Here is a 23,980-nt window from a genome sequence, read left to right on the forward strand (position 1 = left end):
GCTTTGGAGAATAGCTAAATCAATTTACAGCTCTTGCTTTTCCATAACCCCAACAACTTTTGTCATTTTTGTCTTTTGATGGATAGGAGGCAGAACCTTAAAAGTTTCTCTAATTTGAATTACTCTAATTATTAGTTATTTAATGGTTTTTTAAAAATCCAGCTCTTGGTAGCTTAGGTTTTTATTTTTTTAAAAAACTGCCTGCTCATTTCCTTCCATCATTTCTCTTATAAGTTGGAATTAGTTCCCTATTTATCCTAGATATAAGATCTTCATAAGATAAACTTGCTACAGATTTTGTTCTTGAAGTAGAACTTCACCATATTATTTACACAACACATGTTCCCCTCCATCTTACTGTTATCAAATATAGGTCATAAATGTGTGTTATTTGTAATGTAGCCAAGTTTCTGCTGCCAACAGTGATTTTATTCTGAATTTCCCTGCTCTTTCTATGTGTGATTTTTGAATTATAATAGTTTCTATATTTAATAATCAAATAATTCAGAAAAAATCATGGAGTGAATTTATTCTCTTTGTCTAAAAAAGCACCAAATCCTGGTTTTTCCCCTACCCCAAATTTTATTTAGGAATTTACATAAATAATAACTGATCAAATTATTCTTTTACTTTCATTCTTTCTCTATAATCCTACCATTTAAGTAGAATGGCCAGCTTATTAGCTGAACTCTTTTGTGTGTAGTAAGCTTTGAAGTTCTCATGTTCGCCTCCATTTGTCCCACGTGGACAATCTGGCTTATGAGTTACTGAGATTTATGTTCTCTTAGTGCTTTAAAGGAAACATGGGCTCCAGACAGCCTGTTAAAGTGATATCTCAATGCCACATAACAGACCAAGGTCTGTTTGTTTTCCAGTGTGCTGAGTATGTCCTGACACCTGTTTTCTCACACTTGAAATGATACAGTGTATACTCCAGTGCTTGTCATATGAGCACCGTGAAAATTCTATGAGTTGTAGTGTTCATTATATCTCTTTCTCTCTCCTACAGAATGTCTGTGTTGCCCCTGTTAAATGCGGTATATTAGAACCCTGGCATCAAACTGCAGAGCTACCCTGTTTTTTCTTCTCACATTGTTTCTTTAGCCCTTCCAAAGTACTGAACCCTGGTTTATTATAAAGATGTCTCCTATTCTTATATGAATTGAATCTACTGTTTACAAATTGCTTAGGTGTGTATTTTACCATCCTAGAGAATATGAAGTTCTTTGCCATTGTTCTTCAATTCATACTATCAATATCTCCAACACAACCCTCACTTGTGAATCTTAGTAGAGGGAACTTTTCTTTCATCAGCCCCCAACTGCAGGAGCTGGTTGGGAAGTGCTTTTCTCTATGGTTTTATTGAAAATCTAGCAAAGGAAAGGAAAAATGCATGGTGTGTGTGTGTGTGTGTGTGTGTGTGTGTGTGTATGTGTGTGTACACACACATGTGTGTTTCTTTATCTTGGGCCTCAGGCTGATAGGAGTGGTGACTAAATTTTGATATATCTCAGTTTTAGAGTTTCCTTGATGTTATTTGTAATCTTGTGGTAAATATTTTCTAGAATTGTTGCTTTTTGGTAGAGTCATACCTAGGGTATGATAAAACAGGGTGATTGACGCTGGTCCAATGCTTCGGACAGTTTCTTTTTGCTAGCAGCTGGGCCAGTGAGTCAGGGCAGCAGTTAATTTAGGGAAAAAGAGTACATATAAGTTGCTCAGCCAAGTGGTGCTAAAAAAAATATCCATTTAGTCAAACCATGAATTTATCTTCTCCATCAGTTTCCAATCAATGCAAGGATTTCCCTTTCCTTCAAACTCTGTACATGTAACTCATAGGCTGCATGTTACTCTTTTTGAGTCTTATTCACTACCTTCAACTACCACCTAGGGTTTTTTAAATTTTTAGCTATATTTAGGAAAATAAATGTTAAATGATATGTTTCTCAACACAATTCTCAAACATTACCAACTTAAATCAACAAGGAATATGCCAGCTATATAGTTATTAAAAGTGCAACAAAAAGAAAAGGCAAGAAACATCTCCCCATAGTGGCTGCCTGATTGAAACCTACCCTTGTCCCAGTCTTCCCAGGTTACTCTGAATCCATCTCTTTTATTATTTCTTACTGTATGATAATAATCCATTATGTTCATCTACTATAATTTATTTAGCCATTTCTGATTGATGGATATGTCCTTAAAGGTAGCTAGATGGTATAGTGGATTGGTATCACAGAGGCCTGTATTCAAATGTGGCCTCTGCTACTTAGTAGCTGTATAATCCCGGCCAATGCACTTATCTTCTATTTGCCTCAGTTCCCTCATCTATAAAATGGGGATAATAATAGCACTTCCCCTTTTATGGCTTTTGTGCAGATCAAATGAGATATTATCATTCAAGCACTTTATAAACCTTAAAGTAGTCTATAAACGCTAGCCATTATGATTAGTTTACAGTTTGTTGCCACTACAAAAAAGCACGCTCTCTCTCTCTCTCTCTCTCTCTCTCTCTCTCTCTCTCTCTCTCTCTCTCTCTCTCTCTCTCTCTGTCTCTCTCTGTCTCTCTCTCTCTTTCTGTCTCTCTCTCTCTGTCTCTTTCTCTCTCTCTCTCTCTCTCTCTCTCTCTCTCTCTCTCACACACACACACACACACACACACACACACACACACAGAATGAGAGTTCCTTTTCCTCTTTCTTTGACCTCTTTCAGGGTAGACCTAGTATTGATGTGACTGGATCAAAAAGAATGCACAGTTTAGTGACTTTGGGTGGTTAGTTGTCAGCAGTTTTGCAGAATTGCTGGATCAATCCATAACTCCATCTATGTTACATCAATGTGCCTGTTTTCTTGAATTGTCATTGGTAGACTTCCTTTTATAGAATGATGGTTATGAAAGGGCAGAGAATATAAAATGGTGACTTTTAGACATGCGGGGTCAAATGAGGTTTTAAGTGCCAGGGGTGTCCTGAGAGTGCTGCTGGACAGCAAGGAAAGAGCTAGCAGATAAAGACTAAAGATGAAAAAGAGAAAGGATGCTCATAGCTCAGCTTATCTCCTTCCCAGCGCTAGTCTCATCGATTCCCAAGTCCACCCCCACCCTCTGTCACTCTAGCTCTGGCTTCTTCAGCCTCTTCTGCTGGGCCGGTTGCAACATCTGGCCTGAAGTCTTGGAATTTGAGAACCCCATGGCCTGAGCTCCCAGTCAGAGATTCCAGTCCCTGCACAACAAGACCAGAACCCCAAGCCCATTTCTCAGTCACCTTGGGATCTTCCTTCCCTAGCTTATTACATGGGGCCTCTGCTGTGAGTGAGTGAATGAATGAATCCTTCACCCCTACTTGTCATTCATAGTTTTAGTCATGCCTGACTCTTTGTGACCCCATTTGGGATTTTCTTGGCAAAGAAACTGGAATGGTTTGCCATTTTCTTCTCCAACTCATTTTACAGATGAGGAAACTGAGGCACAAAGGGTGAAGTGACTTTCGCAGGATCACACAGCCAGTGTCTGAAGCTGGACTTAAACTCAGGAAAATGAGTCTTCCTGACTCTAGGTCTAGCACTCTATTCGCTGCACCACCTGGCTGCCCCTAGACATCACAGGGGGAAAAAAAGGAGCTATGAATCAGTCAGATAGATTTAAAGAAGCAGACAATTCTAGACCTAATAAAGAGGCCTGTCACCCACATGGTAAGTTAACATGGAATGTCCGTGCCTGTGCCTATTTCTTAGAAGCAAGCCTCTGGCATCACACATGGTAGTGCCTCTATTTTAGGTGATCTGGGATTGCACCAAATACCTTTTACAACATCAAGATTATTTATGACTGGAAAAGACAATGGACCAGCCATGTAGCCTGGGGAAGGGATGAAGGACAGGGAGCTCAAGGGCCGGCCTGGTATGAAGATGACTTAGAAGATAGCCCTCCATGCTCTGAGACAAGAAAGCTCTAAGCACTTGAGGGAAAGGGAAAGACTCAAGGCAGAGGGAGTGCTGCATAATCAGTGCAAATGTCCCAAATATGAAGAATACAAAATATCGAGTGTAGGGAGCAGCAGGTGGTCTGGTTTGGCTTTAAAACCACTTGGGAAGTGGAATAGTAGGAATATGATGATTCCCGCAATAGAAAAAGGGAAGTTTGGCAGAGGGGCATGTTTGTGGCAGAATACATTGATTTCTCTTTAGGGCGTTCTGAGTCTGAGAGGCCTACAGACATTTAGAATGGATCCATCAGGAAGCTGACAAATGATTTCAGTTCAGCAGGGAAATTAGAGCTAGGTATAGGAATTTGAAAACAGTTTGCTTGGGGAGACAGGACATTTGAACTTAGTGGTGCTGAGGAGATAGACAAAGAAGTTCACTTAGATCAAAGGTTCTTAAGCAGGGTTCCACAAATAGATTTCAGGAAGTCCATGAACTGAGATGAGAAGAAAAAAAGTTATTGTTATTTACATTAACCTGTAACTGAAATGTAATAATTTCTTCAAGTACTTAAAAATATGATTTTGAGAAGGGGTCCATAGAGTTCACTAGATTACTGATTGGGTTCATGACACCCAAAGCAGGATAGTAGTTCTTAATTATGATTGGGAATAGAAAAGGCCTCAGGACAGACGATTTATAATGAGAGCGTGGTTTCAGTAGAGAGATCAGCTGTGAAACTGGATGGATAAGTTAGCAGTAGTAAAATTTTGGAGGCTGTGAATACTGGTGTTTTGTTGTGAGAGAGTAACGAAATATTGGATGACCGCTTGAGGGACTGGCAAGGTAAGTGTGAGGTTTTTTGTTGTTATTGTTTCATTTTGTTTTTGTTGTTCTTTAAGAAGGGGTGAGCACTGATTGTCTTCGGTGAAGAAAGAAACAATAGATGGGTAACTCTGTTCATGTGATATAGAAATTCTATGTTTCTTTCTTACTACCCCTTAATGCAGGCAGGTGGGAGGAATAAAATGAAAGCTTAATAACAATTGGTGGATTTTGCTATGTACTTGTTTTTTAAAAAATATTTATTATAGAGGATGACTTACTGGGGAGGGGATGGGGAGAGAAATATTAAAAATGAATATGATGTAAAAACAAAACATAAAAATAAGATAAAATAGGGAGAATTCGAAAGTTGGGGTGGGTCAAGTTCATGGAAGACATGCCAAGACACAGAATTCAGGACTCATGTACATAGATTAGCCCTGTTAAGAGGGGCCACCACTTCCTCAAAGGCAGGAATAAAGAATGAAAGGATGGACATAAAAGTGAGAGGGGGACTCGGAACTAATTAATAATAAAGTGAGACATGAGGACATTTGTTGTGAGAGAGGCAGAGAAGGTACTGAAGGCTTGAATAAAGAAAGACTTTGGAACAACTTCTAAGGGATAGAGAGCAAATGAAAAAAGTACAAATTTTGCTCTGCAGAAGTGAGAGGAGAAAAAAATAAGATCAATTTGTAGTGGACCTAGTTCATATGATTGTGTGCCTTTCTCTAACAGTGTTCAGTAGCTTAGAAGTACGAGGGACCTAGTCTTCCTAGATTGTGGAAGGAGGGTGAATCTCAGAAAAAGGGTTGTCAGGGATGAATAGTGGCAGGACAAAGTAGTAAAGGGTAGAGTTCAGTGTATATCAAAACTAGTCAACTCTAGAGTCAAGTCAAAACAAAGTGAGGCCAGGTGATGGAATTAGAGAATGGGAATGGATGGAAGGAGGGACAGGACATTACTGTGAAAATAAAAGAAGGGCTTAGGAGAAATTAGGCAGAGGGAAAAACATTGATGAACAGGAGGCTGAATAAAGAGGGTAAATTTTGAGTTTAGATCGATGGAGGGAGATAGGTGTGTTAGTGGTATAGTTATTAACAATGATGATATCTTAAGGTGTGACCACCTCTGTGATGAGCTGAGGTGTACAGTGAAGGTGAAGACCATAGAAATGAGAAGAATGATGAATGTGAAGGCAAGGGCCATCAACCTATATGTCCTGAAGTATGGTGCAAGCAAACATGGAGCAAAAGGAAAAAGGAGGGGAGAAAACAAACACTTACTAAACCAAAGCTTCTTTTTTTCTCTTTTTTTTCCTGATGTATTTTACTATTTTCTAGTTACATGTAGAGATAGTTTTCAACATTTGTTTATATAAGATTTCCAATTTCAAATTTTTCTCCCTCTCCTCTTCCCCTAGACAGCAGGTAATCTATTATAGGTTATGTATATAATAACATTAAACATATTTCTGCATTAGTCATGTTATAAGAGAAGAATCAGAGCAAAAAAGGAAAAACCTCAAAAAAGAAAAATAACAGCACCAAAAACAAAAGAAATAGTATGGTTCAATCAGCATCCATATTCCACAGTTCTTTTTTTTTCCCCTGGATTTGGAGAGCCTTTTCCATCATGAGTCCTTTGGAACTTTCTTGTACTGTTGTATTGGTGAGAAGAATCTACTCTATCACAGTTGATCAACACATAATGTTGATGATCCTGTGTATAATGTTCTTCTGGTTCTGCTCATCTCACTCATCCTCAGTTCATGCAAGTCCTTCCAGTTTTCTCTGAACTCTTCCTCCTCATCGTTTCTTACAGCACAATAGAATTCCATTACATTCATATACCACAACTTGTTCAGCCATTCCCCAGTTGATGGACAACCCCTCAATTTCCAATTCCTTGCCACCACAAAAAGAGTAGCTATAAATACTTTTGTACGTGTGGGTCCTTTTCCCTTTTTTATGATCTCTTTGGGAAAAAGACCCAAAAGTGGTATTGCTGGGTCAAAGGGTATGCACAGCTTTATCACCCTTTGGGCATAATTCCAAATTGCTCTCCAGAATGTAAACCAAAGCTTCTTAAACTGTGGGTCATGACCCTGTATGGGGTTGTGTAACTGAATGTGGAGGTTGTGAAAATTTTGGCAACCATAAAAGCTATATATACCTATTTTATATTCCTATATACCTTGGAGTCATGTAAAAATTTCTCGGGGGTGACATAGCAGATGGAGTGCTACATTTGGAGACAGGAAAACTTGGGTTTGAATCCTGCCTCAGACACTTACTTTGACACTGGAAAAGTCATTTAAATCTGTCTGTTTTTGTATCTGAAAAATGGGAATAATATTAGCACCTATCTCACAGCGTCATGAGGATCAAAGACAACATTATATATAAAATGTTTTACATACCTTAGATCACTATTTAAATGTTAGATGTTACCCATTATTATATGTATCTGGTATGGAACTACAAAAAGATGATCATTTATAATCAATCATGAAGCTGGGTGTTAGACTAGATGACATATAATTCCTTTCAGCTCTATAATTCTATGATTTATGAAATTCCGGTGGATACTAAGGAAAGGGTTATCACCAAGCAGAGGTGGAATAAGAATGACAGGTGTTTGAAAGGTACCATGCTACAAATATTTCCTTCAACCCTTCAGGAAAAAACGTTCATCTTAACTGGGTTAAGGCCTTATACTTTCTGGGAGGAGGAACATATTAGCAGACATAATTTATGAGGTTAATTCCTTACCTCTGTGGATCCGATCTAGGATTCCAAGGACAAACTTACAGCCACATTCACCTTATACATACTGTAGGGTTTACTGATCACATACAGATCACCTCAGAGCTCTTGTTTATTTCACATTTTTTTGTCTAAGGCCCAACTAGATTCTGGATTATGCCCTGGGTTCCTGCCTTACTGCTGATAGATATGCACTTTTCTTTTTCTTTTAGAGATGTCATTAAAAATAAACAAGTAAAACCATTTTACATGAAAACAGTCTTGATACGATAGCCAGTCCTGAGTAACAAATACCATTCTGGTTTTATTTTTAATCAGTTGTTTGATCTCTTTACAAAACAGAGTTCTTTTAGAGCAATAGAATTTTAGTTGATTTCCATTTTTATTATCTGAATAGAAGACTCCAAATGGTATTTTTTTAAAAAAAGCTAGTTACTCAAGTATAGTTTATTTCTTATAGTTTTCTACCAGTTTGGTATAATTTTTATTGTCAGTAGTTTGTCTAAATATCTCTTAAAGGGAATAAAGTGATTATAATGTTCCCCTTATGAAAAAAGTACAGTGTACTTACCTTTTGCATGAAATTATTGAGGACCAGCTGTTAGAGAAACTGTTCAAAACTGGTATCTGTTTTAATCGAAACATACCGAGTCATGGAATTCCATCATTTTAACACTTACCTTTAGTGGCATTAAATATTTATTCAAATACATGAACCCCTGAGAATATGTTGAAAAGTTCAATGAAGATTTCAGAATTGTTTGTAAAATAAACCACTGAGGGATAAATAAAGGAGAGACTTTACTAGTTTTTCCAAAATAACCAAACTGGTCTTTTTACTTTTGATTTTTTGCCCTCTCGTATTATGATGAGATGGCAGAGTACATAGATTAATATAATCAAATAGAATGCTTTAAAATAATAGAAGCTAAGTTTCACACATGTAAAAAAAGAGCTTGTTGGACTTTTCTATTCTCTAACAGACTGACCAGGCTGAAGTTTAATTTTTTGTATACCTGTATCTAGAATCATATGAACCTATAAGCACTAGTTAAACATTTTTAATTAATTGATGAACAGGAGGCTGTGAATAGACAGGGTAAATTTTGAGTTCAGATCGATGGAGATAGGTGTGTTAGTGGCATGGTTATTAACTATGATGAGATCTTAAGGTATGACTACCTCTGTGATGAGCTGAGGTACAGTGAAGATGAAGACTATAGAAATGAGAAGAATGATGAATGTGGAGGCTAGGGACATCAACCTATATGTCCTGAAGTATGGAGCAAGCAAACATGGAGCAAAAGGAAAAGGAGAGAAGAACACTTTTAACCAATGCTTACAGGTTCATGTGATTCTAGATACAGCTTTTCTTCCTGTAGCATTCCCATATTTTTGTTTTATAAACATCATTTACTGCAAGTTCAGAATAGCTGTTTTTTCTTCATGAATTTCATGCCAATCTGCAATCTTTTGGTTAGAAAGAATTACTCAATTCTACTTTCATCAAGGTTGGGTATATTTTAATACCTGTTTGTTGTTCAGGAATAAATCTTCAGTTTCTTCACTGAAACATTCCTTTTTTCCTTTCTTAGTGCCCAGCAGAGAAGCAGTCAGGTTCACAAGAAGAGTGCAGTTGGAAATCAGGTAGGAATTTTGTAAAAAGAATTACTAACCGCATGCTTGAATGAACTGGAGCCAAATCGCTTTATTGACAATTTTTGAATGCAAATAATTTTATGCAAATTCTGCTTGACATGCAGCTTGTATTTCACCTTCTAAGTTTGCAGAAGGAAAACAAGTTGTTTCAGTAGTTGTTTTGTGCTGCTAACAGTTTGATTTCTTTTTAATAACTCCTGCTATTTGCGTAGCTTTTTGAGTTTTCACTTCCTGGCCTCTATGTACTATTTTACCTGCTTATGTTACCCCTAAATTTAATTTGATGATCATTGAATCTGTGAGTCAACTCAAGGATAACGTGCTGGTGAGTACTTGCATGGGCTTTCTGGTGCTGCTTACTAGTTCACACATTTGCACAGCTTGGTAACAGTGAAGGGACAGCTCATAGAGGAAGGCTGTTGCTTGATTTGCTCTTTGTCAGAATTTCTATTGGTTTTAGAAGATGTTAATTACAAACATTGATTTGGTCTTTAAAATATTCATCCTTTAGGTTGACCAGCTGTCTCTGACTAATCATAGCGCTTTGCAGAGATTGCATTAACTAAAATTTTGCTGTTACTGTTATGTCTTGTGTGATAATGAATATTTGCATTGTTATTTCTTTTCATGTCAAAACAATGAAGATTCTGTAACTAATGTAAATTGTCATGATGCAGAGGAATGGTTAATAAACAATAAATGGGAACCTCTGTGATTGAATTTTATGATTTTCGTTGTTTTGAAGGGAGAAGGAATAAATGACTCAGATTTTTCTCTAGAAACTTTTTTCTTAACTAAAACACAATTCTTTGCTATTTCAGGGAACCAATCTTCCGCCTTCAAGGCAAATTGTACGAGCTAAGTTCTGTAAGCTTTACTGTTGCTTTTTCATTCAGCTTCCCCAAGTGCAAAGTTTGTCTTTAACTAATTAACTCAACTAGCGCTTGCTACTAATTTTTTTTTAAACCTAGGCTGTCTTCTTTATACCATCCTCTCACTGAAATAAGAAACTCAGGAAGGTTCATCCCTTCACTGCTAATAACTTGCTGTGATTTAAAAGTATGAACTAGTATAACGTGATGTGCCATAGTATTAAGCCATTAACACTATGGATGCTTTGATCTTCTTCTAATTGTCATGGGTCTTATAATTATTAAAATCATTAATTGACTAAAATACCTATCCCTTTATGCTATATCATTATAAGATATAAATTTCCCTCTACTGTTTTGTGATACTTCCAATAAATACAAACTGTTTCTTGGAAAGGTAGACAGATATTCTGGCATCTGGGGCTTTTTTTGGTTTTGGTGTATTATTGGTACCAATACCCCATTTCACTAGTTAAAGTTTATGAAAATAAATAGCTAAGAGTTACCTTAAATCAGGTGATATTTTCCATGCATTAAGATCTAATCCCTTTTAATGACAGATAGGAAAGGAACTAGACCTGAAAAGCCAGAGAACCTTAGAACCAACATTGTATGGATCTGCAGAAAGACTGCTACATGACCTTTGACTTGACATGAGCAGAAGGGATTCTGCTGAGCTTTTTTCTTAGATTATGAAGACTTCATTTTTAACAGGGCTAAAATGAAACCTAAAGTTTGACTAAGAAAGTCTCATTTTCCAGTCAAGTATGTGTCCATACTATTTGAGAACAAAGCTTTTGAAGGAAAGATATTAGGTATGCCAACATCATGGCCATTGTTCAAGTGATTTTTTAAAAATAAAACTACAGCAAATTATTCTGAGGAGACTACTATCCAAATCAAGATTGTTTTTCTTTATGCAAAAAACCCCCAAACTCATTAGTGTCCACCCAACAAACAGTTAACATTAAGTACTTACTATGCAATGTGAATTGTGCTAGGGCTGGGGCACACATACAAAGACAAAAAAAATCACACCCGCTTTCAGTGAGTTTACATTCTAGGATGTGAATAATTATCTCTCTTTTCTAACTTTAAAAATTCTCTGTAACCCCATAAAAGTCTATACATACATTATAAAAGATGGCATATTACGCACACATATTTCATCAGTATCAAGAGGGAATGAAATGCAGCACTAAGTTGCACAATAATGAGGAATAAAATCAGAATCATCTGTGATTTTTTTACTAAATCATGGAATGCCACCTTTTAAAGAAGCCACAGCATTCTAAATGATGAGACCAGAGCAGTAGTGTCTAATGCTACATATACTATATGTTCCAGCATTACTGGCATGTTATTATACAATTTTATGTTGCAAATATTCCTTTGGGTTACTTTTTTCTGGTTTGACTGCGATGTGCTTTAATTAATGAAATGAAGCAGCTTTCTTTATTTATGAATTTGGATGTTTGTGTTTGTGTGACACGGGAATGCCCTATTGCTGTGACAAGGTATCATTAGCTTTCTGTTTTCTTCTATTAATTTATCTTCTCACACCTCATCTTTGGCTTTTAATGCTGTCGTCTGAGGTTTTGACCTGACTTGGAAATGTTTCTTTTTAAGCCACAGGTTAGTCTGTCTTCTAATATATTTGAAATAACAAAAGCAACTTTTTTATTCAGCATCTTAGCTAGCAACTTTGCCAACTGGAACAAGCTTCACAAAACACACTGAGGGTAAGCAGCATGGAAGCATTTCCAGATTAATTTATGAAGACAAAGTAAGTTAGCAGGGGTGACCCTCCAACATAAAGTTTCATGGGGAAAGACATTCATGACATCATGACACCAGCTACTGCTAGGGAGGCTGCAGATGGGTAGGAGCAGGGTTAGTCAGGGTTAAGAAGGATTTCACCTACAAAATGGCCTTGGTGCTAGGCAACAGGTAGGGCTGGAGGCATCTACGAACTTCCTTTTTTAAAAATTTTTTTGGAACTTCCTATTTTAACTAGTTATCCTTGATAACTAGATGCTCAGGTTCAGTAGTTTCTACACTTGTTGGAAGAGTGTAAATAAGATACAGCACTCTTGATCTGGAATAAAGCCCAGTCCTATTTATGGCTCAGCTATGGTTTTCCTTGTTTTACTCAATGATGTCAGCAAGCAAGAAGGGAATCATGAAGCCTGACCATTTCTCAACTACACATTGTTTTGTGGGATTTATATTATTATTACTTGATACATTTTTTTGGTTTGTTGAATATTTTTGCTAGTGCCTTATTGAGTTTAACTTGTTTGGTAAGCATCCCATTATGGAGCCTCTTATTAGAACTATTTACTAATAGACTGGAAGGATTATTTACATAATTCCATTTGTAGAGTAGCTTTTCTGATGAACATTAAAGTTATTCAAATGATGTAATGAATGAATATTAATCCTCCCTTTGCTGACCAGTCAGTCAGTCAACTAGCATTATGTTTTCATCAGGTATCAGACCCTATTCCATGTGCTAGGGATACAAAGAAAGGCCAAAACAGCCCTGCTCTCAGGAAGCTGGGAAAGGAACCATGCAAACAATCATTTACAAATAAACTTCACTGCTCCCCATCATCCGACAGCTCCCTCCCAAGAAATTCCCCTCAGGTGTTTGGCTGGAACTGTTGTCTCCTGTATGTTAACAGATGATTGCATGTCTGGGTTTTGAGCTTACTTTCCATTGGCATACAAGGGCTTATTGCTATGGATGGATTCAATAGAGATGGTCATACCTGATAAAGGTGTTAGGGCTAGAGAATGATATCAGTTGTATTAACTGGGAGAAGGATTGATTGAATCAGTGGCCCTCCCGATAGAATTATCCTTAGTACTACAGGGTGTGATAATCAAATAGCAGGAAGTAGTGTGTCCTCACGGTAAGATCCACCCTACCAATTTTTCTTTGCCCCTCCAACAAGTACTTGTGAGTTTGTTCTTGGTTCTGGCTATACCTCCCCATTCTTTTGGTTTCTCTTATAGCAAGAATGTCAAGACTGATTTAATACGTCTATTCTCTGGTCATTGGAAAAAGGCCTTACATTTACAGCACCCACAGTTAAATGAAAATGTCTTGACAATTTAAAACTTGCATGATTCAGCTCCTGTTCCCTGAACTTTTTCACTGCCACTGCATAATCCAAAAGAGATCATATTGGTTTGAGGGCCATTTATTTTTTTCTTGTTTTATGGGTTTTTCTTGTTTTTATGGCTAACCTTTATCATAGTTTCTCTATCATATTTTATCTTTAATTTTTTGGAATATTTGAATTCAGCTTGTTTTTAGTTTTTTGCTTCTAGGGGAAAAGCAAGATAAGAGGAGAAATTGCATTTGATTGAGAATCAGAAAAACATGGGTTTAAATCCCATCTTTAACATTTGTGTAACCTTGGGAAAAAAATCACTTAATCTCTTTGGGACTCAATTTTTCCAACTGTAAAATAAGATTGAAGTAGGTAATCTCTAAAGCTTATGAAGCATCGGAGTTTTATATTTCCTGTGACCATCAATCAGTGTCTGGATTCAGTACAGTATTTCATATGTGGTCTGTCTGAGCACAGTTAGACTAAGCCTCCCTCATTCTGATGTTTAAGATAGCATTAGTTTTTTTTTTTCTTTTTAGCGATGGTGTTCCATTGCTGTGTTGCCACATCTGCCTCTCCTGTGCTTACTTGATTTTTTAACCCCATTTTCAGACTTTACATTCAAGCTTATTAAATCCCAGCTTACATTGCTCTAGCCTATCAAAATTTCTCTGTCATTCAGCTCATCAGTAATCCCACACAGTTTCCTTTCTTTCACAATCTGATGGTTTTGTCAGCCATTGTCAAAAATGTATACTGGAATAAAGCAAAGGACAGAGCTTTGCACATTTCTTTAGAGACTTCCCTCTAGATTGACATTTGCCCATTAGTCACTACTCTTTGAGTCTGGTTATTCAACCAGTTCCGAATTCATCTAACTACTATCATCTAACCCAAATAATCTAGCGGTAACTAGGTGTCTCAGTGAATAGAGCTCTGGCCTTGGAGTCAGGAAGACCAGAGTTCAAATCTGGCCTCAGACACTTACTTAGCTGAATGGCCCTGAAAAATCACTTAACCAGTTTGCCTCAGTTTCCTCATTTGCAAAATACAAATAATAATACCTACCTCTCAGAATTGTCATGAGCATCAAATGAAATATAATTGTAAAAGTGTTTAACATAGTGCCTGGCACATAGTGAGCACTATGTAAATGCTATCTGTATTCATCTAACAACCATCTATTAAACATCTACTTTATACAAGGCACTCTGTCAACTGCTAGGGAACACAAAGATAGAACAAAAAAACATTCCCAGATCAAAGAGTTTATATTCTACTATGGGAGGAATATAGCAGGTAAAGTAATTAGTTTATGTAACCCCACCCCTGGACTCACCCTACCAACTAGCACTGGCAGGTCTGGTTCTGTGGGGTGACTGATTGCTTCTCTCACTTTTTCTTCTTAAGTTCCCATTTGATGCACTCTCCATTGATTACCATTTGGCTAGTCAGAGTTAATTCATTTTAGAAAAGGCATCTATAGGGGCAGCTAGGTGGCACAGTGGATGGAGCACTGGCCCTGGAGTCAGGAGGACCTGAGTTCAAATCCGGCCTCAGACACTTGACACTTACTAGCTGTGTGACCCTAGGCAAGTCACTTAACCCCAATTGCCTCATCAAAAAAAAAAAAAAGGCATCTACAGAGATAGTATAGTAAGACCAACTGGGACAAAAAAAAAAGACCACTCCACCAAAACTCCCACTATTATACACAAGGTCCATGGGAAAATTGGGCTCAAGCTTAGAGAACAAATGGGGCCAAAAGGGCTAAGGGCTAACTCATGATTCCAGGTTACTTGATCTCCTTTTCCCTCTTCAGGCAGTGCTCATGTAGTTCCACTTATGTGTGATTGTACTGAGCTCCTCTAGCAGAATACTAAAGTAGTTTATGCTTTTAATTGACTAATTCAATACCGGTGTTTGACTTGTTTCCACATTTGTACCTTTGATTGGTTCATTTGAGAAGTCTAAGCCTTATTTACATTATTTGAAGTGGAAGGTATGGAACTCCCCCACCCCACATACAATAATTTGGGGCCTGAAATAGCACTAACATCTAGGGGACTCAGAACCATGAATGAAATTAGAGATTCCAAGAGGTGAAGGTGAAAAGGAAGTAGATAATTCTAGGTTTGGTCCTATCAGTGACTTAACTGTTGCCTGTTTTGAGAGAAGAGGTTACAAGCTCCCAGAGGGCAGATCCTGAGTTTTCTGTTTTCCTGGGCCAGGGCACCTGGATTGCCCCCCTACCTTCTAAAATACTCCTCTCCAAATTGGACTAATGTTGCTCAAAATTAGCATGTTAATTTTAAATAGTTTATCTTCCTCAGTGAGAACATCTATTCCACAAAAACAGAGGTGCTGAATTTAAAACAATAGATGTTGTTGGCCAGAGGAAGGGTGGAAGGGTTGGGTCAGGGCTGGGTCCTTGGTTGTAGTTCTACTGTTTCTGCAATGATGGCCTTACTGAAGAAGACCAAAGGTGGCAATGGAGAGCCTGGCACAGGGGAGTAGACTGGAACCGTTTCATTGGACTTGTTTGTGTACTTGAAGGTAATTCTACCTCACAGAGCCATTTTGGAGATAACTAAAAGCCAGGCTCTTTGACTAAGAGAAAGCTTGCCATGAATGCTAAAATGTTCTGTGTTTGGTGTTCAGGCCCAGTGAACCTCAGCAGTAACAATAAAGAAATTAGAATAAGGAAGGGAGGACCTGAGGTGGAGACAGTGGGCAAGCTTGGGCTTATGACTTTCTAGAGAAATGCATATATCGTCAGACTCAGTGCTAAGGGAGAGCTCAGGGCTGAAACAATACTTTCATCTGACCTAATAGGAAGGAAAAGAAAGGAGAGAGGGAGAGAAGATGTTTGGTCACCTTAGTGCTGCCTAGGGCAAATTTGGGACCTACGACTGATAGAATTCCCTGTGCTCAGAAAGTTCAGGTGAAAAGGGCTCCTAGGCACCAGAGGGAGGCATCCTACCTCGTGCTAAAAGCATTGGCTCTCTGCTATCCACAGGAAAGCTTAACCCTCTACTATATAGCCCTGTTCTGGAAGCTATCTGTATCTAGGATTGGTGGGCTATCAAGCTTGGATCACTCTTCACACCTGCTGCCTTGCTTCTCTACACATGTGCTGATGAACAAAGCTGTAGAATATCATGATGATGGGGGCAGCTAGGTGGTGCAGTGGATAAAGCACCAGCCCTGGATTCAGTAGGACCTGAGTTCAAATCTGACCTCAGATACTTGACACTTAGTAATTGTGTGACCCTGGGCAAGTCCCTGAGGGTTAGGTGACTTGCCATTGCCCCACCCCCCCAAAAAAGAATATGACAATGTCCCAATTGAGTTGACTATAAATTTATTTTGCATAAATTCAATTGGTCCCTCATTGCTGCAAGGCAATCTTTTTATACCTCTCAAATTAACTCTCTACTCCATTATCACTGCAGCTTTTCCAAATCTTTTTTATCTCCAAATTCCCATAACTTTGTCCCTGAAGCCTTTCTCCCTGAGAGTCTTCCCTAATATTTTATTGGGAGGGGAGAGTTTGCCAAAAGGTCCCTGTCTCATCTCAGTCATCCAGATGCCTTGTGCCAATCAGTCAGTAAATATTTATAAAAACCTATTATGTGCCAGATGTGGTGCTAAGTGATAGGGATATAAATATAAGGAGGAAAGACAGTCCCTGCCTTTAAAGAGCTTACAATCTAATGGGGGAACAACCCACAAAAGGAAATTGACATTTAAAAAGGGCTTCTAGGCTAGCTAGCTCTTCATTTCCCACCTGGCTGTAATTCTCTGGACTGGCTTCCATCATGTGCCCTTGTCATTCAACCTAAACTACTCTCTCTGAAGTTGCTAATGGCCTCATAATTTTGAAATATTAATGCTCATCCTTCTTGACCTCTCTGAAGCCTCTGACACTGCTGATCACCTTTTTCTCCTTCGTATTTTTTTTCCTTGATTTTCTTCAAACTCTCCCCTCCTCCCAACTTTGCTATCTCTGTTTTCACTACCGCCATCCTCCCAGTTATCCAAACCTATGAGTCATGCTTAGCTCCTCACTCTCTGTCACCTCCCATATCCAATCTGTTGCCAAGGCCAGTTGATTTTTACCTTTTTCATATCTCTTACATAAACCTTTCTTTCCTCTGACACTGCCATTATTTTGATGCAAGGCCTCATCATCTCACATCTAGAATATTGCGATAGCCTGCTAGTTGGTCTGCATGCCATAAGTGTCTCCCATCCCTATTTCATCCTCTGTTCAGCTATCAAAGTGATCTATCATCTCCAGAATCAAATACAAAATTCTCTATTTGGTGTTTTCTCCCCCCTACCTTTCCAGTCTTCTTATGCTTTACTCACTCTCACCCCCCCCCCATTCTCTGTGTTTTAGTGATGGTGGCCTATTTGTCATTTCTCAAATAAGATATTGCATGTCACAACTCTGAGCCTTTCACTAGCTATCTCCCTTCTCATTTCGGCCTTCTGTTCCCAGTTAAGATCCTACCCTCTACTGGAAGCTTTTTCTGATCCCCCTTAATTCTAGTGCCTTCCCTCTATTGATTATTTCCAACTATCCTGTCTATTGATTGTTTGTACATAGTCATTTGTATGTTGTCTTCCCCATAAGAATGGAAGTTCCTTGAGGGTAGGAATTGTCTTTTACCTTTCTTTTCTATCCCTAGTACTTAGTATAGTATGAGAATCTCTCAATTTCATCCATAAGGACACCGTTCTCATTTGGGAATAGGATGAGGAAGGTGGAAGAAGGAAATCTTGAAGCATTTTCTAAGCCCTGGAATGGGGAGCATAAAGTTCTGTGTAAACCTTCTTATATGATTGTTCCAAAGTGACACAGTGGTCTGTCTGGAGGACATGAACCAAGGCAGTTTACAGCCTCGTGCATACTAATTGATCTTCACTTCCTGCTTGCTGGGTATCTAGTTGTCCTGAAACTTGCCTTGGTTATAATGTACTAGTTCAGATACTTCTTTGACAGTCTTAGCTTTTGTAGTACTGTAATATAGATAGATTTCCTAGGCAACATGAGTCCCATGATCATATTGGAGGAATTTGGAAGTGATACTTTCCAAGTCTGAAGCCCATTTACTTTGATCTGCCCAGAAATATGATCGTTCCATCATTCTGAAGCCAAGAGACATACAAAAAACATGAGGAAACTTTTCGTGACATATAGTTGGACTGAGTAAGAACTTTAACTTGTACTGGGGTTATACCACTGATATTTTCCAGGTGATATTTATAAAAGGACATACTATAAAAATGTCTATAAGAAAATCAAGAAAGCACATACAAGTTTTCTTCAACATTAGTGATTTTTATAGAATCGAGGGTGGAAAATACGTTTCTACATGTTTTAGAATATTATAATATGTTGACTCAGAAACTATTTTTAGTTCTAAGTTGGATTCCTCAACTCCATAAAACTTTTTCCATTTACATTTCTTTCACTAGACTGGTATGTATACGTTTACAAAATAAAACATAGAGGCATGAGAGTATAATCAGGGCTGTGACTAAAAGTTTTTTCCATGTAGGACAAAAGCAGGCAAGAGGACAGAAAGGTGACACAGTAACCGTGGGTTAACTTGTGCCTAAGGAGGAAGGGTAGCCATGGGAGGTTACCATGATAACACAATGATGGGGGTGACAGCTGGGGATTTGTAGGGCCCAGGACAGTAGGGAACCACAGGGATGGTGTGACACACAGGGGTGGTGATTGCTGGAAAGAGGATGCACACACTTCACTTCCTGGACTAGAAGTGATCTCCCCACTATGTTGTCTTCTTGGAGCAAAGTCCCATTTTTCTTAGGCTGGCTATAGCTCTGTATGACTATCCCAATTTCACTGCCAAGGTAATAAATCAGAAGCATGAATTGGATTGCCAATATGCTAATATTATATAAGAAGAGTAGTAAAAAAAATAGAAAAAGTATTTCTTATATTTGGGAGATCTTCTACAACAGATATGAGAAAACTAAAGGTTCAATCATTAATCTGAGTTGGAATTCATCACTTCATTTACAATTTCATATTTCCCAGTAACCTTGGGATTATCATCCTTATTAGGGATTATGCAGTATCAAGTAGTCATGTGTTGTCTTGCTTTAGGCCTAAAGAAGAGACAGCAAACCCCTTTCACTTGCCAGCTGACTTTTTTTCTTTAGGTAGGTACAGATAAATGATCACTAGTGCAAAATAGTACAATTTGTGTTGTGCTTAGACAGGTAGATATATCTCAAAAATGGTAACACACATTCCTGGAAAGTAGTTTTTGTTTTGTTTTGTTTTTTTGGTGGACCAATTGGGGTTAAGTGACTCGCCCAGGGTCACACAGCTAGTAAGTGTTAAGTGTCTGAGGTCATATTTGAACTCAGGTCCTCCTGAGTCCAGGGCTGGTGCTCTATCCACTGTGTCACCTAGCTGCCGCAAAGGAAAGTAGTTTTTTTCAAATATTTTTGCTACTTCCTTTTTGAATCCCATTTTGAGATGGGAGATATGTTTTCATAGGAAAAATTGTTAGCTCCAAAACTGAAAAAAAATCACAAAAGATATAGAAATTTTAGAAACTCCAATTTTTAAAAGATAATTAAATCAGTGACATTTATCAAGAACATATGATACTTTTTATGACATTTTGCTACATGTCTGGACATAATCTTATGCTAGCAAGGTGCTTATGATCTACCAGAGTCATCAGCTTTCCGTTTCCTCTGCCTCAGAGGGTTGTTGTGAGAATAAATTGAAAACAATATGTTTAAAGTACCATATAAATGGCAGCTAACAGATGAGACATAACAGGTACAAAATAATTAATTTGACATGCATTATCTGAAGTACATAAAAAGATACTGATGAAATACTGTGAGATTTCAAAGAGGAAAGGATTATTTCTGACTCAAGGGATCCAGGAAGACTTCATGGAGGGGGAAGCACCTGCTATAGGCCTTGAGGAGGAAACAGGAGAGCACATCCCAGGTGTACTGGACAAAATGAGCAATGGGAACAGTGAATGGTAAGATGAGTTTAGGAAATGAAGAGCTTAGTACAGTGTCTGGCATGTAAGAGGCAATAAGTACTTGTCGACTGACTGTCTGATGATTGGTGTATTTCATCCTAACTTGAAAATTGAATATATGAAGGGAAATAGAGGGGAAGGAGTCTGAAAGGTAGATTAGACTCAGAATGTGAAAGGCCTTGAATTGCAGGTTAAAGAACATATATTTTATCTCCCAAGTAATGAAGATGCATGAAAGGTTTTCTTTATCCCCCGTGATGGGGATAGAGGTGGGGAGAACCCTGAAGACAATAGGGTGGGCCATCTATTTCAGGAAACAACGTGATGGGGCTGGGCCAGCGATGGATCTTAGAATAATACCTCTAGAGCTGGAGGTAACAACAGAGGACATGCAGTGCACTCCTTCACTTAGCATCCCTAATGGCCAGGGTCACACAGGTACTAAGTATCACTCTGGGGATTTAAACCTAATTCGCCACTTCTGGAGCCAGGATTCTTTCCACTGTATTAACAGGAGGGGAATAATAAGCATTTGGATCTTACTTAAGAAGAGAACATCAAGTAAGAGGTGGCCAACAAAGTAGAATATTATAGGAAAGTCGAGGAGGCTGAAGATTAGTGAGAAAGAGGCCCCTAGACTTGGTATTGGGAGAACTTGGCTGATTTTCAAGTGCATAATTTAATTAGAATGCTTGGAATCAATTGCAAGGGATTTTGAAATGCTGAATAAGCAGAGAGAAGGTAGAAACTGTGAAAGTTACTGTTCTTTGCAGAAGATTGGTGGTGAGGTCGAGTGAGATGAGACAGTAATTTGAGGAGTTGTAGCAGAGTTGAGCTAGGCGGTAGAGTGGATAGAGTGCTGGGCCTGGAAACAGGAAGACCCATCTTCATGAGTTTAAATCTGACCTCAAACACTTACTAGCTCTATGGGCAAGTGACTTAATCCTGTTTGGTACAGTTTTCTCATCTGTAAAATGAGCTGGAGAAGGAAATGGCAAACTCTAATATCTTAGCCAAAAAAAAACCCCAAATGGGGTCACAAAGAGTCGGACAGAACTGAAATGACTTGAACAACCACAACAAAAGCAAAGTTGAAGAAATGCGATATGGAGTCAAAAATAAAAGAGATGAATAGGGGGCGGCTAGGTGGCACAGTGGATGAAGCTCCGGCCCTGGATTCAGGAAAACCTGAGTTCAAATCTCGCCTCAGACACTTGACACTTACTAGCTGTATGACTCTGGGCAAGTCACTTAACCCCCAATGCCCCACGCAAAAAAAAAAAAAAAAAAAAAAGAGATGAATATCAGCATTTCCATGCAGCAAAAGGGCCTAGTTGAAGTTAGACTAAATTTATAGAGGACTCAGTCATTATGGTTTCACAGCTTTTACAATTAAGTATAAGCACCTCTGCAGTAGAGACAGTGAAAGCAGTTTGTGGATTATGCAAATCTAGAGATTAACAGAGTAGGAATTTTGGAAGATCAAGGTGGTGAGGGATTCAGAGATTAATCTGAGCACATCACTGAAATGGCTGACTGTGGAATCAAGACTGGGCTGCACATTGAGTTAAGCTAGAATGGGAATGATAGACTGGTAAAGACTGAGAGGCATAAGGTCACAGTGATGGTGACGAGCACTTTCAGGAAGAGTTTAAAAGATGATGGGAAAGGAAAGACCAAAGGTCGTGGTCATAGAGGGTAATGTCAGAGTTAAAGATTTTGGAGACAAAGATGATCTAAATGATTATTAATGTGCACTCCCTCTCCCCAGGTGATAATTGATATAGTGTGGAGCTGAAAGTCAAATGAATCAAAGAAGTTGAGAAGGTTGGGGGTCATTGAAGGCCAGGTGTCATCTCATCCATATTGATGTTTGGATTGCTGAGACTGTGAGAGCAGAATTTAGGAGTGAAAAGGAAGACCATAAATAACCAAGTGCTAATTGAGGAAGGAATTGTGTCTTAGGTGTTGGTAAGATGATGGTGGCAAGGATGTAAAGAGTCTATTATGATCATATGGTGTGGAATTCAAAGGAAAGATGGTTGAGTGACAGTGGGAGGGCAGTGGCCTTGATGTCTCAGTTGTGAATAAAGGGTATTCATCATGTATGCATTTTTTACCTTTACACTTCCATTCACCAAAGTAATTTACAGGTTGTTTTTTCTTAGAAAGGCTAAGGGAATTAATGATTTAAAATTGGTGATGGAGCTGAGGTTATGACTTAGGACTCTAGATTCCTTTTTTTCTTGTAAAACACATAAATTAAATGAATGTTTATTAAGTTCTTCATATGTACTAGGCACTGTGATAACACAAAACCCAAATAGTCCTGCTTCAAGGAGTTTGTATCCTCCATTAACTTTTTGTTCCTTTGGTTTTCATGAACTGCAAATTCATTGTGAGTTACTGGTGTGACATGTCAGTCGAAAAAGCTAATGCAAACTTGGGGTGCATTAATAGAAGCATTATGTCCAGAACAAGGGAAGTGAGAGTGCCCCTCTATGCCCTGGTCAGTTCTCAGCTATTAATTAATTTTATTATTAATTAATTAATTAATTATTTATTAATTAATATTAATATTGATGTATTAAGTAATACATCAGTATTGCCTTCCATGCAGAATATCTCTTTTAGGAAGGATATTGGCAAACTTAAGCATATTCAGGAGATTGCTGCAAGGATGGATAAAGGATGTGTTTGAAAGAATTCAGAATATTTAACTCAAAGAGAAATAAAAACTCTCATCATATGACTGAAGGTCTGTCTCGTGGAAAAGGGATTAAACTTGTTCTACTTTGGTCTAAAGAACAGAAAAGGATTTGTGTATGGGAGCTGCAGAGAGATAAATTTTAGTTCAACATATGGAGGAACCTCCAAACAATTGTAGCTGCCAAAACAGTGGAATGAGTTGTCTCAGGTGATAATATAGATAGCCTCCATTTCTATAGTGTTTTAAGTTTTACAAAATACTTTCTTCATAGTCACCAAGGGTGGTCGATAGTTCAGTTATACATTTTTCATTGCATGGATAAGGAAACTTAGGTATGGTGAATATAGTTTGGTGAATTGCCCAGATTCCTACAGTTAATGGGTATCTGAGCTGGGATTCAAACCCAGGATTCTGATTCTAACATCAGTATTCCTTCCACAATGCCATGCTACCTTCCTGTTGCTGATGGTCATAAAGCAGAGTGTGGATGGTGGCTCATTGCGGGCATTGCAATGGGGAGTTCTTGTTGAGGTCTGGTTTTTAGAGAACCTTTGACATTCCCTCAAATTCGGAAATTCTGTGGTTTGATGTTCTGGCCCAGCTCAGAAGCTTCCAGAGGACAGTCAATACTCCACAAACTAAAGGTTCCCCATGTGATTTCTTCTCGTCCTGTGATTTGGGTCCATACAGCAGCTTTAGACAAGATTTACCTGGGAAAACAGTAATTGTCTTGAGATAATAATACAGGTCAATTTTGTTTTGAGAATATGCATTGAGGGGCAGCTAAGTGGTGCAGTGGATAGTACACCGGCCCTGGAGTCAGGAGTACCTGAGTTCAAATCCGGTCTCAGACACTTAACACTTACTAGCTGTGTGACCCTGGGCAAGTCACTTAACCCCAATTGCCCCACTAAAAAAAAAAAAAGAGAGAGAGAGAATATGCATTAATTTCTTTCTCACATTTGCCCATTTAAAGGATAATAATAATAATAATAATAACTGAACTTACCAACATAACTTCTTCATTAGACACTGTGCACAGCTTAGT

The 23,980-nt window shown here is 38.3% G+C and overlaps 1 protein-coding gene across 8 annotated transcripts in view; it reads left to right on the forward strand.

Moving 5' to 3' along the window:
• Positions 1-23,980, forward strand: part of DNM3 (dynamin 3) — a 592,171-nt gene that overhangs the window by 234,101 nt on the left and 334,090 nt on the right. For 5 of the 8 annotated variants that reach the window (XR_006356236.1, XM_044000106.1, XM_044000101.1 and 2 more), the window contains exons 13-14: positions 9,113-9,164; positions 9,998-10,027. Coding sequence is in view for 7 of the 8 variants with exons in the window: in XM_044000106.1 (XP_043856041.1) it covers positions 9,113-9,164; positions 9,998-10,027 (82 nt within the window). In the remaining variant the exon portion in view is untranslated. Of the gene's footprint in view, positions 1-9,112; positions 9,165-9,997; positions 10,028-11,677; positions 11,684-23,980 lie in introns of all 8 variants that reach the window. The other 3 variants (XM_044000104.1, XM_044000107.1, XM_044000103.1) reach the window with 2 other exon arrangements.

The sequence above is a fragment of the Dromiciops gliroides genome, chromosome 4, assembly GCF_019393635.1.
Source record: "Dromiciops gliroides isolate mDroGli1 chromosome 4, mDroGli1.pri, whole genome shotgun sequence".
Lineage (NCBI taxonomy): Eukaryota > Metazoa > Chordata > Mammalia > Microbiotheria > Microbiotheriidae > Dromiciops > Dromiciops gliroides.